This window comes from Setaria viridis, chromosome 3 (genome assembly GCF_005286985.2).
Source record: "Setaria viridis chromosome 3, Setaria_viridis_v4.0, whole genome shotgun sequence".
Taxonomy (NCBI): Eukaryota; Viridiplantae; Streptophyta; class Magnoliopsida; order Poales; family Poaceae; genus Setaria; species Setaria viridis.
Window position 1 is genome coordinate 16,101,864 of NC_048265.2, and position 18,560 is coordinate 16,120,423.

General features: G+C 48.3%; 1 protein-coding gene across 1 annotated transcript; it reads left to right on the forward strand.

Annotated features, from left to right (window-relative positions):
- Positions 1 to 12,872: 12,872 nt before the first annotated feature.
- LOC117850890 (protein NETWORKED 2A) lies at positions 12,873 to 16,234 on the forward strand. The gene is made up of 2 exons (XM_034732775.2): positions 12,873 to 13,453; positions 13,567 to 16,234. The coding sequence occupies exons 1-2, from the start codon at positions 13,360 to 13,362 to the stop codon at positions 16,089 to 16,091; spliced, it is 2,619 nt and encodes an 872-aa protein (XP_034588666.1). The 5' UTR covers positions 12,873 to 13,359; the 3' UTR covers positions 16,092 to 16,234.
- Positions 16,235 to 18,560: the final 2,326 nt, after the last annotated feature.

Consider the following 18,560-nt stretch of genomic DNA (forward strand, 5'->3'; position numbering starts at 1 on the left):
CGGGCATTCCCTTTCATAGCTGCGCGGGGGAGAGAGGGTTGGAGCAGCACGAAGACCGGGAAGAAAAAAAAGAGATGGAGTGCGCTGCCATAGCGGTGATTGAGCAGCGATGGGCGGCGGAACAGGACTTCGGAGATGACGCCTTGGGCCATTGGGCACTGGAGATAGGGCGGCGCAGGCGCGGTTTTGCCGGTGGTTGAGGTTTGGCGGAGGCGGGCGTCGTCGAGCGGTGGATCTGATGGGTGTGATAGGGGAAACGGCGCTACAAACGAGGTTGCAACTGGTGAAAAGACAGGTGGGCTGCGGCTGCGTGGGCGAGCGCGAAATAGCGGTTTGCCGGGGCACAGCTCTGGCAAGGCGGAAAAGGAGCTGTCACGGCCGGGGTCGGGGTTGGCGATGGAGGAATCATCACGCAGCGCAGTCGGGGCGGCGCGACTGTGGAGAGGCGGCAGAAAAGCCGGAAGGCATTGGGCCTGGCAGCCGGGGGTCCGGTGAGGTGATGATGGGCGTGAGCCGCGAGGTGGTCTGATGCAGCAGGCGGCAAGACTCTGCCACGGCGGCGACGGAGCACCAAGGCGCGGTCGGCGAGGGTGCGAGCGAGACGGGGCGCTGCAGAAAGAGTTGCAGAGGAGCTTCCGCTGCGATTGGGGAGGAGGGCGCGGGAATCCATCCGGTCGCGGCCGGTGACTGGGCGGAGCGGCGGGGGTCGGAGGAGTTGAGCCACGCGGCGGGGGAGCTCTAAAGGGGTGCAGGCCGCTCGAGTGCGTCTGCCTCAGGAGATCTGGGAAAAGATTTGCGGGTCCACCCGTCAGTCTCGGTGTCTCCTCTGCCCAAGATTGAAAGGGACACTGTTGTTGAGACTTAGAAGGAACCGACGGGGTGGGTTGGGGGTCTTCAGGGGTCGGAGCTGGGAACCGGCGGAAAGGGATCGAGTTCTCAGGGGTCGGGATCGGAACTGGAGGTTGAGCACTTAAGCTCGGGGGAGCTGAGTCAGCGGGATTAGGGACTCGGATTAAGATTAACTCGAAAGGTTTGACCATGGTCGTCACAGGATTCCTCCAGGGGGTAGAGGAGGGTGCGGCGAACCGGTTTAAAGTGTCGACGGTTGGCTTTTTGTGGCGGTGGTGGCGGAGCGAAGCCCGGTGGAAGACGGTGGCTCTAGCGAGCGTGGGCATACGGAAGAAGAGCACGGGGCGCATAGGAACTACTCCGGCAGCTTCGTCGACTCCTAGCAGCGCTCCGGGCGATGCTGCTGGAAGAGGCGTCGGCGGAGGAGATCAGCACGATGGTGGCACACGGAAGCTTGCGAGCGGCGGTGCTATTCCAGGAAAGTGGAGGCTAGGGCTTGCGAAGGGAAAAAAAGTGGCAGCAGCGGCGCCTTTTAAAGGGAGCCTCAGTGTGCGGGCCCGAGCCGGGTCAGGGTCGGACAGGGCGCGTCGCGTCGCGTGCGCAACCCGAAGTCAAGTCTGATGCGGAGCCGGGTGCAGCGCTGTGCGGAAGAAGCGGAGGAGAAGCGGGCAGCCGGTTGGATGGAAGGGATGACGCATGGGCCCTACACGTCAGCGAGTGGAGGAGGGTGTGCGGGCTGGGCCGGTTGGCGCGCTTCTGGGCTGGAAGGGAGGGGGTTTTGGGCTGGCGCAACTGGGCTAGTGCAGGGGGGTAGAGCAGGCCAAGTGAGGTAAAGGAACAGGCGGCAGTTGGGCTGAAAAGAAGGGAAGAAAAGGAAACGGCCCAGAGAGAAGAAAGGAAAAAAAAAGGAAAAGGAAACTAGAGTTGAGCAGCAAATTCAAATTTGAATTCAAACACATATTTGAATTCAACACTCCAAAAACAATGCACCGGCATGAATGCAACAATGAACTCCTAAGATGAATTAATTTATTTTCGATAAAGGTTAAATGCCTAGGAAATTTAAATGCAACCTTATAGTCCATAAACACATGGGATTAAATTCTAGCAAATTTTATTAACTTGCAAAATTTGAGAGATTTTTTTTTGGGTGTTACATGTGGAAAGTTTGCAAAGGTCCTCCTGGCCTCCGTAAAGAAAAAGGAGGGTCGAGTAAGTGGGGAAAGAGCTGGGAACGTCCTGATTTCTTTGGAAGCACAAGCACTTAATTTGAACTTCAATAACATAAAGAAATATTGTATTATACTAGCCCTTTTTTCTGGTATTTTTCATTTCCTTTCGTGGGCTAAAGGAAAATGAGAAAAACGAAACAAACATGTGAAGGATAGTGGGCTGAAGGAAATAGAAAGCCCAAAGGTTATAGCCCACAAGTAAGCTCGACTGTCACAGCCGCGCAACATCTGACGCCGCCCGCCCCTCACGCCGTCTGCTGAGCCGCCGCACCGCACCATCAGGAATTTTTATTTATATATATATATATATATATATATATATATATATATATATATATATTACAAATTTGCAGAAATAAATAGGTGATCCAAAAATTTGCAGAAATGGACCCCTGCTGCCGGATCAAATGGCTACCACCGTCTCAACCGGCGGTAAGAGAAGTTACTGTCGGGTGAAACAACAGTAGCTTCACGCGTGCGCCACGTTAGCTGCCAAATCCGCTTACCGCCATATGATTCGGCGTGCGGACATGGATTGCTGGGGCGTGTGGGACGAGGCTGTTTCCGCCGTATGGCACGGCGATATCCGATTTTCGCCGGATCAGGGGGCGGTAACAGGCGCCACCGATTCAAACAGTGGGAGCGGGATTGTTACCGTCGCCTGATTCGGCGGTAGCTAGCCCGCGCCTTTAAAAGCTGCGGAGCGGCCGGGGCGAGGTGTGCATGTGCGCTGCTGTTTTTGGAGGAAAACTGAGAGGAAGGGAGGGAGCCGAGAGACACCGAGAGAGAAGAGGAAGAAAGGGATGGAGGAGAAGAGAAAGAAAGGGAGGGAGGGGAGTAGGGTTGAGATTGAAGCACGGATCTTGACTTCGCTTGAGGTATTATTACAAATCTTCCAGTTGGACACACGACCCGGGAGAATCTGCTTAGCTCCTGTTCGGGTAATCGCCCTGGTGCAGTTCGCGCGGCGTGTCAGCCAATCTGACCTGTTGATTGGCAAGGAGAAAAATGTGTCAAATTCTAGGGGTTGCGATCGGCTAAGGTTCCGATCTCAAGGAAGCGTATCAGTGGATCGACCGATTTGCTATAACAAGATAATCGGTTATGGTACAGCTGACAACTAGACAGTGATTATGAAGAAAACTACTGGAGTAGACTAGATAACGCTACAGGAGCAACACTTAAAATAGATCTAATCGGCTATGCAAAAATAATAGATGGAAATACCGATAAACAAGCCGAAAGTTCTAATCTCAAGCTGGATAACTAGTGATAAAACTAGAACAACAGGTAAAACCTAGAATTCTAGTAAATATCGATAACTGATGAATAAATCTAAACGAAACGACAGCGATGCGCCCGAAGTTAAAGCTTAGATATTACTCAATAAACGGAACTTACAGAATCGGCCCGAGGTCGTGTCGATGCAGCCCTGCCAACCCGTACGAACTCGTGAAAGAGGAAAAGTATTGGCGAAGTCGCCGACTTGAAAGTAAAGTAAGAGGAAATAGTAGATTGTTGTATTGATTTGATGTGTGTTTTACAGATCTCTAAAGATGGGTATTTATAGCCTATTACAACCAATTTCTTAACCGACTAGGATTCTATCTCTAATTTTAAATAAAAACAAATATTTACAAGTACAACTCGTATCGGAGTTGGTTGTTGCACTTCTGCGGGCCAATTCCCCTCCATCTTCTCTTTGCGACTCACTTTAAGCCCATATTGGCCCAACTGCTCCAGCCTCTTAATCGGCTGATCTCTACCAATTTCGTCCGTCAAAATACTGCAGTGCCAATCGGCCGATCTCCAACTGTAGCACCAATCGGTCGATTCCCCATCGTGACCTTTCAACTTATCGTATCAGCCAATCCTTCCCCCTTTTTGGCACCAATTTCATACGTGTCAAAATCTGGTGTCAACAACCGCTGATATTGTTTGTTGAAGTGTTCTAGAAGATTGGGTCTAGCAGTTAGTTGCAAGAAGAAGTGGGAGGTGGGGAAGTTAGAGGCGAGGAAGGTGTGGAGATTACTGATGGGCAAACTAAATAAGGTAATGAAGATGGGGTAGAAGAAGGAGATGCAGCAGATGAAGAGACACCCCGTGAGCCAAATGGTGAGGCTGATGACGGGGAAGACATCCCTGAGTTAGTTGAGCAAGTAGTGAGGGAAGGAGAAGAGGACCTTCGTGCCATGGATGATGACTCATCGAATAAGGATGATGGTAATCCTATCCTGCGGAACTGGTCAACTTATGACCATTCCAACCTACAGGTCAATGAAGGGGAAAATGTCCCTTGGGAGTACAGGGAGAATGAGGTTTGTGTGGGTGCTTTGTACCCTAGTGGGGATAAGGTGAAGGTAGCTGTGACGCGATGGTCCACTTTATCTTTGCAACAGTAGTTCAGGATGGTGAAGAGCAACCCGATAGTGTATGATGTGTGTTGTGTGAGATGCAATTACCCGTTTAGGGTTCACGCATACAAGGGGAAGTGGAAGGATTACTAGGAGGTGACTAGAGTGGTGGAGCACCAATGCTTGTTGGATGAACTGGAAGGACAACACCGCAACCTCACTGCTGATTTTGTTGCTCAATACATGTATCCTCAAATAGTGGAGAATCCTAGGTACGAGCCCAGATCAATTGTTTGTGCCATAGAGGAGAAGTTCAAGTACAAGATTAGTTACCACAAAGCTTACCGAGCCAAGCAAAAGGTGTTAGAGATGAAGTGGGGCATATACAAAGCATCGTATGATAACCTCCCTGCCCTATTGCACACCATATGCCAGAGGAATCCTAAAGGCACAATCTTGATAGCTATTGGGTCCGACGGTAACAACCAGGTGTTGCCACTGGCGATCGCCTTTGTGGAGAAAGAGTCTGGAGATAGTTGATATTGGTTCCTGGAGAGGGTTAAGCAGATGATTGTGAAGGACGTGGAGAGTGTTTGTCTAATTCATGATCAGCACAAAGGCATTCTACAAGCAATCGAAGACCAACAGAATGGTAGTGTGTAGCGTTGCAGGATGGCGTAGTGGCCGGACTTGAAGAGTAGGTGGTGCATGAGGTATATGGGGGCAAACTTCCAAAGTCAATTAAAAAACAAGACCCTTATGAAAATATTTAAATGGCTATGTAGCAAGAATCAGGAGAGAAAATTCCATCTACTGTGGATGAAACTTGATGAGCTTACAAAGAAACAATCTGAAGACTTGGCAAGAGGCTGGTAAACAGCGAGGCCGACCACTCTGTGTCTCTTGAGGACATCGGACTAGATGGTCCAAATATCAGGCGAAGACGGGGTAGGTTCATTAAGACATTCTCATAGTGGATTGAGCATGAGCTGAAGGAAAAGTGGGTATTACTCTATGACGAGGGAGGTGCTAGGTGGGTTACAATGACTACAAACCTAGCTGAGGTGTACAAATGGATCTTGCGTGATGTTAGGGGATTGCCCCTAATTGGTATCGTGTGTTGGTGTTTTATACCGGCAACCTACCGAGGGGGTACCCGATGTGGTAGATTGGTTGGTAAGGAATCGCCGGACTTAGAATTTGAAGGTAAAAGCGAGGACACAAGACACGAATTTATACAGGTTCGGGCTGCCTGAGTAGTGTAATACCTTACGTCCTGTTTGGAGTGTTGTATATTGTGCCCTGCTGTGGCGGATCCACTTTGGATTTGCTTGATTAGTCATGATTAAGCCACCTAATATGCGACTCTCATGCCTTAACCAAGTAAACACGAAGTGCCGTTGGATTTCATCCGATTTAACCACTTGAACAGGACTGAATAGCAAACTCGCACGAAGGTGAGCGGTTCCAGAGAAAACAACAAGTCCACCGAGTTAACAAATTAACCATTTATTTTGGCCATAAAACAACATCAGAGTTTACAAGGTTCAGAAGAAAAACAGCAGAAGGTAAAACAACTAGCGGAAGCTAACTCATCGGGGTCGGACATCCCTGGTGTGGCCAACCGGGACATCAGTGATCCCTCTCCTCGCCGTCCGAGGAGGGATCCCACTCAACCGTCCAATCCGGAGGGAGTTGGGGTGGCCAAGTGCCAGCAGAGGAAGGCTCAGGGGCAGCAACTTCACCTGAAAAAGAAGAGCCACAACAAGGTTGAGCTACTAAGCTCAACAAGACTTAACCGACAGGGAGTACGCTACTCCACCACTTCTAGACATGCAAGACTTTTTGGCTGAGGGGTTTGTTTGCCAAAAGCGCTAGGCGTATCTCTACTTTCAAGTTTTAGCTCAGGTTCTAAGTTCATTATCCGGTCTAAGTTTGCAACCTACTCTAAACAGACATAGAACCAACCAAGGGTATATACATCATCATCAAGACCATGTCATCATCAGATTCCTTTATTACTCAGGGTGACATAGTGATCAAGCAGTCTCAAACTGTGAGAGGCAGACGAATCGATTCGAGTTTCTTAACCATGCATGGCGAACCTAATCTCACGACATCCGCGCACCGCAAGGGTCGCTTCCTGTGTCGGCCGTCCCCATCAATTCCCAGGCGCGTGTCAGGTCCAAACTTCCCTTGGCATGCAATGCTCCACAGTACCGGTCTCTACCGTACTGTGACCGTACTTGCACCCACATGATGCACCATGGGAACCTCGTTCCAGGGACAGCAGGGGTATAAGCCACGCCCTAGTTCAATCAGGTACTAGGCTTCCCCATCCCATACTAGGTATGAGATTAGTACTTTCAAACACTTGATCATGAACACAACCACTGTCGGGCCTTAGCAAGTTTCATAGACAGACGGGGTGATCAACCAACCACCAAAAAGTTACCCAACACCTTGCCCCGTCCATCGTCCTTATAGTTGCAACAGAAGAGGAAACAACCAAATCCTACAACTCGCGAGTGACAGGGAATCACTCGGCTTTTACCGTTTCCTAGTTAAGCAAGGCATCTACTCGGTCCAACAGCTAGTATTCAGATCAAGGGAGCTAAGTTATGCATCTATGGTTCCAAACAACTCCTATACGTAAATGCACAAGCATGTTAAAGAAGGCATGCGCAAGTTTGGTAAAACATAGGGGATTCATGCATCCGGGGCTTGCCTTCGAACAAGGAGGAGGGAAGCTGCTCTTCTGCTTGGGCGGCTTCAGCTTCTGGAGGCAGGAGCTCGGCTACACCTTCGTCTTCTGGCGCCGGGTGCAGCTCGTAGAAGCCGTCGGCGAGACGCAGCTCTACATGAATGCAATGCATTGGTTAGCATTTAGACGGTTATTTCAACAGCAACACTTGCAAGTTTGAGCCCAGAAACTTGCGGCAAGTTACAGGAGGGTGGGGAGGTTCGCTTGAGTTGGTGGGGATCAAGATATAAGGGTCGGATAGGAAGGAACTTATGATCTGACCCTTAATCTAGAGGAATACATGTGCTAGGGGTCCTCAGACTTAACGCTGAAAAGTCCCCAAGTTTTACACATACACCCTCGGTTCAAGGAAAAAGATTCAGCTGAGCCCTCGGGCGAGGCGGAGAAAGGTCAGCGAAACAGACAAGGTCGGGCGAGACGGAACCGGGGTCGGGCGGATAGGAGGGGTCGGACGAGGCGAACAAAGGGTCGGTAGCTTACCTTCGTCTTACAGATGAGGCATGGGGTCGGGAAAGAACAGGCTTGGGCGGAAAGACTAAGGCTTGGGACAGCGGCGAGGATGTCCGATGGTACTCCGGCGGCGGTGACGCTTCTTGTGGATCACAAGTAAGCTCTTGTGCAGCACGGGGAGCAGTGGCTGGTGGATTGGGGAAGGTGGTGTTTGAGCGGAGAGGAGAGTTCCTCAGACTTAGGCGGTGGCGCTGTGAGCACAAACAGGGAGCAAACGGGAGGGCAGCGATGGCAAAGGGGGACTCCGGCGGGGCTCCGGCATTCCCTTTTTATAGCTGCGCGGAAGAGAGAAGGGGGAGCGGTGCGAAGGTCGGGGAAGAAGCGATGGAGTGCTCTGCCGGGGCGGCGATTGAGCGACGAGGGTGGTGGAGCAGGACTTCGGGGAGGACACCGGCGGTCATTGGGCACCGATGACAGGGTGGCGCAGGCGCGGGTTTGCCGGTGGTTGAGATTTGGCGGAGGCGGGCGTCGTCGTGCGGTGGATCTGATGGAAGTGACCGCGGAAACGGCGCTAGAAACGAGGGCGCACAGGTGAGAAGACAGGCGGCTGCGGTCGCGCGGGCAAGCGCGGAGCAACAGATTGTCGGGGCGGAGCTCTGACAGGGCGGGAAAAGGAGCTGTCGCTGCCGTGGTCTGGGTTGGCGGAGGAGGAATCGTCGCGTAGCGAGGACTGGGGCGGCACGACTGTGGAGGGGCGACGGAAAAGACGGGCGGCATCGGGCTCTGCAGCCGGGATCTGGCAATGTGATGATGGGCGCGGGTGGCGAGGTGCTGCAGAAAGAGTAGCAGAGGAGCTTCCGCTGCGATTGGGGAAGAGGGCGCGAGAATCCATCCGGTCGTGGCCGGCGACGAGGCGGAGCGGCGGGCGTCGGAGGAGTTGAGCCACGCGGCTAGGGAACTCTGAAGCGGGCATGCAACTCGAGTGCACCTGTCGCGGGAGATCTGGGAAAAAGATCTCATGGGTCCACCGGTCAGTCTCGGTGGTCCACGACTCAGATTGAAGGGAGGCGTTGCGGGAGGACTTAGAAAGATCCGGCGGTGGGTTGGGGTCGGCGGGGTCGGAACTGGGGGAAACGGCAAGGGGTCGGATTACAGGGGGTCGGGACCGAGCTGGAGGTTGAGCACTTAGACTTGGTAAACTGAGACAGGGGATTAGGGACTCGTATTAAGATTAACGCGAAGGATTTTTATCCGAGGCCGTTACACCTGCGCTTGGGTGTTGAGGTATGAGGATGTGGTCCTCTGTTGTCTCTGCTGATTTAGGTATCCCTGCCCTCCTTTATATACTCCAGGCGGCAGGATAACTAGTCGGTTACAAAGAGAAGTCCTAGTAGGATTACGTGGTATGAATCCTAGTAGGATTGCATAGAAATCCTAGTAGGAGTCCATCTTTTTTTTTCCTAGCAGGTATTGGGGATCCATCTCCGACACCGTGGAATTCTTCTTATACCACACCATGAAGTACTTAAGGGAATGGTACACGGTGGCCAATAACCCAATGGCCGATAATCACAACATTTATGGATACAAGATGACAGAGTACATGGCGTACCAGATGTCAGTGTTTTATACCCGGCAACCTATCGAGGGGTATCCTAAGGTAGTAGATTTGTTGGCGGGGGATCGTCGGACCTAGAACTTGAAGGTAAAAGCGAGGACACGCGATTTAGACAGGTTTGGGCCGCCAGAGTAGCGTAATACCCTACGTCCTATTTGGGGTGTTATATATTGAGCAACGTTCAAACACACTACTAACACTTTGCAACTCGAATCCAACGCTTGTAGTGGGATTGTGTCTCCCTTTAAGAAATATCGTCGTGGAGGGATGAACAAAATGGGATTCCACCTTGGAATGAGCGTCCCAAATGCCATTGCGGCTTCCGTGCGTGGTTGCAAGTATGGGAGGATCGAGTACCTAGGGGGAAGAAGGGGTGTAGGTACTTTAAGTGTCCCGACATTAACAATGATTTCAAGATCAGTCCGTTCATAAATATTTTAAATATTTTTTCTACGTATCGGTACCTTGAACTAATCTGGAATGAACATGCAGGTATGCACATTTATGGAATGGATCGACACCAGGTCTTTAGGGGAGGTGCCCATAATCCCAGTGGTGCTAGAGACCAAAGCCTAATACTATGGTAGGCTTGAAGCGGCTCGAGACGCGGCACGTGCTGCTCGGCTCGAGCAAGAGCAACACATCCGCCAACAACAGATCCGTTTGAAGGGCAAGAAGGATGAACTACAGAGGTGGCGCGACCAGTTAGGTGCTCGAGAGCCAGCACTTGAACGGCAGGAGGAAGAATTCGAAGCTCGTCAGGCGTAACTCCTCCAGGAAGAAGAGCGACATAAGAAGATAAAGAAGCAGGAAATAGAATGTTCCTCCAAAACAACAAGGAAGGGGAAACTTCCCCGTTTCACCCAGTAGAACATTAGTTGTGCTCCACCAATTTACATTACCTAATCGGATGTGAACTAGCTTGCTCTGCTTGCGGAGAAAAACCAACCAAGAGGCGATGGAACCCTCAGAAAACTTCTAATATTGCCCCGGGCAGTACTGGCCATAGACTTGAAATTTAAGTAGAAGTGATTTCTTCCTCATTAGCTCCATTTTTCTTATCATTTGCATCTTGTGATGAATGAAGTGAACTTGAGCTCACCACCTTTTTTCAAAGCAAAGGCGCGCTGCGTTTAATTAAATAATGGGCAAATCGGGAGTTTGCAAGCTACGAACTTACTTGTGGTAGTGTAGAAGAAGGTCCGGAATCATTCGAGGCTCCTGGAAGTTACCAGCGAGTGCCGGATGAATTGAAGGCTCGACGACTCCCTCGAATCCAGCAGGGTTAAGGGAGGCTACCCGAAGCTGCTGGAAGGCGAGAATCGTTTAATAAACAATACGATACGATACGATCTCATTAGCAGGGTTAAGGCTAGAATTTTTATTTACCTTATCGCTAGTGCAACCCAAAATACAATACGATCTCATGTACTCTTAGAAAAATTATATGGTTGCAAATAGACAACAGCTAGACTAGTGGTAGTAGTAGCAAAAGTAATGGGTTGCTTTGAATGAAGAAAATAATATGAAGCTAGGCCTCGGGAGATGGGAGTTATTAAGAAGAGAACGGATGACACAATCACCACCACTGGCTTTACCCAAATCCCCCCCTTTGCCCTCGAGAACCACTACAAGAATACCGCATCTTATGAAAAAAAAAGAAGATAATTACCCACACCCCAATCATGATTGAATCGTTTCATCATATCATGTCTTGAATGCTACGCTGGGATCAGCAGCTTCCAGTGAAGACAAAATGAGTCGGGCAGGAAGAGGAAGATCGTGCGGGGAAAACGGGGTTCGAACCCGCGACTGGCATTTTATCCTAGAGAAGGTGCTCTTTAAGTTTGTCATGTTGGATGCCTCAGATGCTATTATACTGTTGTTTGTACTGTGATAACATTTTATCTCCATGCTTCGAGTATTCATATTCCACACTATTCCTATTATACTGCTCTGCTGCCAGTATAGTACTCAAATAGTGCTAAACCACTATTGACGCGAACCGTCACTGAAAAACCTCCACTATAGACTGCAAGGACCCTAAACATGAGCCTTCTCAGGCAGATGGGACTCGACACTGAGCCATACGTCCCTGCACCTACGAAACCTATATTTAGCATTTTTCAGGATGATTGAACACGGCGGGATACTGAGCACATGGAGGCACAGTGCATCTCCATCTCAACACTCCTTATATTGGACCTCCCTCTCTCGTATCCTTTCACACCACTGAGCAGGAGGAAGGACAATGGCATCCGCAAGAGGGAGAGGCCGTGGGAGGAGGGGAAGAGGAGGGGATGCTCCTATTCCCACTGTCACTTGGCCAGATTCTTTTGGCCCAAAGGAGTATGAGGCACCCCTCGATGACTTCCCTCTGTATGATAGGACTAACTACGTCCCTCCAAACTCCCTTGGGCCTTATGATGACCGCCATGATGCGTGGCCAATGTGTCACCATGGCGTGGCTTGTGTCGTCCAGCTATTTGATGGCTACGGTGATAGGAGCCGACATTTCTTTCGATGCTCGTGTAGCTTGGTGAGTCAAGTTATTGCTTACTTACTTTTCCTAAACTTTTTGTGATACAAACTAACATCATATTCAATCTTATCTTGATGAAGGAAACTGCCGCTATGTGAAGTGGGTCGATCCTCCACTTGCTGAGCCAACCCAAGAGTACATCTACTATCTCAAGTGCAAGATCTTTGACCTTGAGCGTAAGATGGAGGATTTTTAATCGGAAGTTGATGCAAATCCTTAGGCGGTTAACATCATAGGTGACTTGATTTGACCGATCAATGGTACAAGTGCCCCTACCACCATAATAAGGATTGCCCCCCCATCTCCGCCATCCTTTAGGGGTGTTGGCTACTATGAGGCTGGGCCCTCCCAGCTCTCGCAAAGCTAGTTCTACTGGAAAGTATAGATGGCTCTATCCCTGGCTATTTCAATTACCTAAGGCATGCTAGTTTTAGCAACGACACATGTTTAGGATAGCATCCGTGCCGCACATGCCACTGCAATCTATAATTAATTATTCACTCTAGAGTCATTGGTGTTTGTATTTTGTGCACGAATTTCGTTTCTATCTGTTGTAATTTCGCTGGAAACGGCTATGTATCTAATGATCGGGAGTTAATTCATTTTCAATTATTTTCTCGAAGTGTTCTACCTCTCTCAAATTAGGAAGTTTCATATTGCAACTACTAATGACATATCCGAATATTTAGTGTCTCCAATGTAACTTGATATTTTTTTTAACTCAAAGAAAAAATTATATAAAAATAAAATAAACAAACCAAGTTATAGCCGGTTCAAACAACTATGGCTATAGCTGACTCCACACAACGCAATAGGCGATTGGAGCGGAGTGGCGGTAGCTAGGCACTCCGCTCCAACCGCCGTTTCAATACGCTACTGCCGTTTGATCCGGCGGCAGGATACATTTCTGCAAATTTTTAGATTGCCTATTTATTTCTAAAAAAAAAATATAAAAATGAAAAAATTCGCACCATCAGAGCGGGCGGCGAGGAAAACACCACCAGTCCACCACCATGCAGGCCCGCCTCTCGCCGTCTGGGCCATGTTGCACCGGCATTCCGTCACGTGCGTCGCGCGGCCGACCTCACCCAGGCCAGGCGCCCCGCGACACGCGCGGAGACCCCCACCTACCAACCCAGCCGCGCCGCTCGCCTCTCGCGCCCGGCCGTCCACGCTCACCGGCCGCGCGCGTCGCGGCGAGCCACCACCCACCCGCGACGCGAACCACCTCCAGCTCGGCCCGGCCGGGGCAGCCGCACGAAAGGAAAACCGCCCCGCGTCCCCGCCCTATTTCGCCATGCCGCTCCCCGCCACCGACCCACCTATCCCCCCTCTCTTCTCTGCCCGGGGCCCCGCCGCGGCTCGGCCCGACGCCACCGCCACCACAACCCCTCGCTGCACGGGCGCACCTTCACCACGTCCGCGGCGCGGGGCGACCCACCCACCCACCACGTAGCGGCAAAGGCGAGCGCGGCCGGCGACGCGGAGTAGGAAGAGGAGGGGTGAGCGGGCGGGCGGGCGGCCTCGCCGCGGCGTGAACCCGGCCGGCTATGCTGCAGCGCGCGGCGAGCAACGCCTACTCCTGGTGGTGGGCGTCGCACATCCGCACCACCCAGTCCAAGTGGCTCGAAACCACCGTCGGCGGTAAGCAGCCTGCAGCCCCGTTTGTTCACCTGGCATCCTCCCGTCGCAGGACGATTGACGAGTTCATATCGCACATTATTCAATGGGTTTTCCTTTATCTTTTTGCTGAGCAGAGATGGAGGACAGGGTACAGGCCATGCTCAAGCTCATTGGGGCCGACGCCGATTCGTTCGGCAAGAAGGCGGAGCTCTACTTCAGGAGCCGGCCGGAGCTCATCAATCACGTGGAGGAGATGTTCAGATCATACCAGGCCCTCGCCGACAGGTTTGACCGGATATCCAGTGAGCTGCACAAGGCCAACCACACCATCGCCACCGTGTTCCCGGACCAGGTGCAGTTCTCAATGCAAGAGGGGGACGGTGAGGGGTTCCCGAAGGCAATCGGCGGGATTGATCTCAGCAACTTCAAATTCCCTGCGCTGGAAGGCTTGTCCATGGGCTCGCAGAGCGCGAGCAGGGGCACCAGTCCAGTCCCCAAGAGGGGGACCCAATCACATCGGAGGGCCATCTCCAATATGACCAAGGAGAAGGCGCAGGAGGAGATAGACAAGCTGCAGAAACAAATCCTGGCGCTACAGACTGAGAAAGAGTTCTTGAAGACCTCTTACGACAGCGCGTTAGGCAAGTATCTGGAGATTGAGAAACAGGTGTCTGAGTTGCAGGAGGAAGTCTGCAGTTTGCAAGATGCTTTTAGCACTGGTGCGGCCATTGAAGACAACGAAGCTCGGGCGTTAATGGCTGCACAAGCCATTGTGTCGTGTGAGGATACGTTGGTGAACTTGCAGGACCAACAAAAGAGATCAACTGACGAGGCAAAGGTGGAGTTTCGACGAGCCAATGAAGCAATTGAAAAGCTGAAAACCTTCAAGAATGAATGTGGGCTTCCTCATGCTCAAATGGATGGGCATGATCACCATGACACAGAACTGAGCCATGCACTGCTGTCCGAGAATGCTGATGATTCAGCTGTGAATGAGAGCAAGCTTGACCTCCAGGAAATATGTCAAAATGTCAAAGAAATAATTGAACGTTACCCGGAGTTATCAGTTGCAGAATTAGCGGATAAGGTTGATCGACTTGTGGAGAAGGTGATCAACCTTGAACTTGCTACTACTTCACAGAATGCTCAGATTGATAGAATGAGGACAGAGATAGATGGCCTTCAAGAGCGTCTGCATGCTTTGGAGCAAGAGAAGGCAGCTTTGGTTGTTGATTCCAGTAACTTGGCTGACAGGTTGAAGAAAGTTGAAGAAATGCTGCAAGAAGTACAACAAATTTGGAAGTCTGTACAAAATGGGACAGAGAACATTTGTAAACAAATGACTGAAGCCTCCCATGAACTTACTGAATTTGTTGAAACATTACATGCTCCTGAGCCAGAAATCAGTGATTTCGTGGATTCAATGCGAGACTCCAAAGACATAGCTTCTCTGGAAGACGATTCAGGACTAGCAAGTCTGTCCATCAAAAAGGGCCAATCTAGTGCTTTACATGGCAGTAGTGAAATTGAGAAGTGTGACGAAATCTCAGACGGTACTGTAGCCCAGAAACAGCTGGTTCCAAAAGAACCTGAAGGCGAGGAGAAGATTCTATTAGAAGATTATGCATCTGTATTTCAGAGCTACAAAGATACAGAGCAAAAGCTTTCAGAAATGGAGAGGAGAAATCAAGAGTATCATATTGAAGCAATCTCAGAACTGAAGGAACTTAAGAGTGCCAATGCAACAAAAGATGAGGAGATCCACTCTCTTAGGCGCATGCTAAGTTCTTTGCAGAAAAAGATGACTGCTTCTATTACCGAGAGCATAGAGAAATCAGAAGAAACATCCAAGATAAGCACCAGTCCTGCCACAGAAGACAAAGAGGTTGCTGAGATAGAGGAATACATTAAGCAATGCCAAGTTGATGACTCACTAGCTTGTTCGGTTGCTGAGGAGAAATTTAGAACAGAGATTGACAGGGTATTGGGGGAGAATTTGGACTTCTGGTTGAGGTTTAGCACATCATATCATCAAATACAGAATTTCCAAACATCCTTTGACAAGCTGAAAACTGAGATGCGCAAATTGACTGATGAACAGGAACAAGGGGGCACTTACGGGTTTGCTGCTAGTTATCAGGTAGCAAAGCTGGAGTCAGCAGTACTAGAAAAGAAATTTAGGGATCTGAATACAGATCTTCAAGTTTGGATGGAAAAGAACGTGCTATTAAAAGGAGAGTTAGAGAACAGATTCTCATCACTGTGCAGCATACAAGAAGATATATCTAAGATCACAACTCTGGATAAAAGTGATGAAGTTCACTTCAACCCTTTCCAAGCTGCAAAATTCCAAGGAGAGGTGCTTAATATGAAACAAGAAAATAACAAAGTTGCTAAGGAACTAGAAGCTGGGCTGGACCATGTAAGAGGTTTTCAAGTGGAGGTTGGAAGGGTGCTCTTGAAGCTCAGAGAGAACCTTGAGTTATCAATAGCAAGAAGCCACCGAGCCCAACAAAACTTCCGGAACCTGTCAACAAAAGCCGGGGTGCCCCTTAGAACTTTTCTGTTTGGCTCAAAGCCAAAGAGACCATCACTCTTTTCGTGCATGGGTCCTGGTGTGCATAAGCAACATGGTGGCTCAAAGGCTGGGCGTAGATGAGTATCGGCAATTTATTTTTTGACATTTACGCTAAAGAGATCTCAATGTACATGACAATTAATATGTTGTAAATGTGGTTTCTCTTAGGCCTTAAATGTAAAAGACCCTCATCTCTTAAATCAAATTTGGTTTGTAAGTGTCTACCCATTCCTGATTTGATAGGTTAACTGTATGATTTTAATTTCAGAACTAAATTGGATCGAAATATAATTTGAAATTGTTTAAAGTGCTCAAGGTACTGGAAGAAATTCTGCTGGTTGCCCTGTTTCTCAATATTCAGCTGGCAAAAGTACCAAACTGATGTCGATACTCTGATGAGTACTCAATTACAAAACTGGTGGTGCAACTGTTTCTAGTTGACCGACTAGGATAAAGTCAACTCTTGGCGTTTTGTACTTTTGGGATGTTTAATAATATGGTGGGAGAGAACATAACTTGCAAACTTAATCTTTTAGTAGTAATGTAGTGAAGGAACAATTGATTAAATCAAACTTTGTTTTGCTTCTTCTGGGGCAAAACCTGAACTTTTCTAAAATTAGAACTGCTGGTATGCGCAATAATTTGACTGCCAGTGTTTTCATGGAAGGAGTCTGCCAATATCTTACATCAGATGGACTTGATCAGGTATGTTTCATATCAATACTTTAGAAAGAAACAACATATAATGCTATCTCTGCTCTTTCTTAAAAAAATTATGATGATTTTAGTACCCTCTAGGAGACGACGTATGAGCTATCAGTTATCAGATATGTCCACTCCTGTTCTATCCACAGAATACTTACTGTTATCAGTTCCGTGCATAGTTTGTTTTATGAGGAACGGTTTTTTTCATTCCTGATCTGCTCATCAGCTTTCTCAAATGCTCTTCTATTTCCTGAAGTGGTTGGTTCCTATTTCTTACTTTTAAAACTCAAACTCAAATTAAAGATAGCTTGACAATTTTTTTTACGTACGTGGTACATGTCTTCTATATGGAGCTATTAGCTCTCCACAAATTTCAGAAACACTTGTCATGGCTGATGATTTCAATTTTTTTGCTACAGAACTGGAACCTTATCGTACACAATTGAAGATGATGCCTACCAGGCAACCTCCAGAGCTCTACAAGTCGAGAGTGGAGGGCTTGAGTATCCTCCTGACTAGCAGAGTATCAACATCCAACCTCTGTTTATATTCAACACCTCTCTCTTTTTCTTCTCCATGCTAGTTACTGGTCCTGTTGTCTTTGGTGAAGCCCCATGGCGGGGGCTACCTGAAAATCGCAGCCTCGTAGATGAGCACACGCATGTGCTTGAACTTCTGAGTTTACCTTTAGTGTACAAATTTGGCAATGTATGATCAGATCATGGCATAACAGCTCTTCCAGCCTGTCATGTCCATTTTTGTGCCCATCACTTTATCAAATCCCTTCCTGTTCCTTTATTTGTTCTGTGTTTCAAGAGCGACATCATTTATATGCAACTTTCTCTTATCAATCCAATCGAGACAGTTATTTTGTCATGTTTTCTGATTTCTTGCTAGCCAATTTTTTTTTCTCAAATACGCAAGAGAGCTGCGTATCATTTCATTATAGAACTATAGAAGAAGAAAAAAAGGGCACATAAAAGATAATTACCCAGTTACAAACATCACGTGCTCACATGACACACCTGATATTTGCTAGCCAAATGTTGCAAGTGGATCACGACAATGTAGATGTGAATTACACATTTGTTTTACTACTGACTATTCTTGTTCTTGGTAAGTGGCTTCATTGACAAATCCAAAATCAAATTCCATACTGCAGTCGGAAAGATAGGTCGCATGTGCAGCAAAGTCCCAAAAGCTAGTCACTTAGGTTTAGTGTGTACTTTTCTTTTTCAAAAGGAGAAAAACTGTTTTAAGAAGTGCCACATCATTCTCTTAGTGTATTTCTTTGAAAAAAAGAAAAGGAGCTTCTTATTCATCTTTTACGGAGAATTCATCTTATTGTTTTTTATTATAAAACGTTCATATATGAGCTGGGTAAGGATTGTTTGGTGTCTCCTGTATCCACACTCTCAAAAGGTTCATACATGTATAAAGATGTTCAGTAAGATGTGTTTTTATACCTTCATTTCTTATGCAGAAATGTCACTGGAATCAACTCCTTTGTGTTTATTAATGCATATATGGCTGGAGCATATTCCTAGCTGCAAGTGACACCTGTTCATTCTTGGAAGGTATTCAATTCAGCATAAACTTTTAGTCTTTCATCAAAGGCAGATATATTTTGGACTTCTTTTGCTTCCTGGAAAGGAATCTCATTTTCTATGCCTTGCTAGATAGAGGGACAACTTTTTTTATCAGCTATTTGCCTTGCTAGAAATCTCTCTATATATGAATATTTTCATAAGACAATCTGGTTGTCAAATAGGCCTGGGAACGTTTACATCGAGTAAATGAGACATTTAAATTATTCAGTAGGCATCAGATCGATGATATCTTTGA

What these genes read in the sequence shown, in the direction of transcription:
- LOC117850890 (XM_034732775.2), top strand. Translation starts at nt 13,360, where the DNA reads ATGCTGCAGCGCGCGGCGAGCAACGCCTACTCCTGGTGGTGGGCGTCG. An exon ending in GCTCGAAACCACCGTCGGCG is followed by an intron (nt 13,454 to 13,566) that starts GTAAGCAGCCTG and finishes TTTGCTGAGCAG; the next exon opens with AGATGGAGGACAGGGTACAG.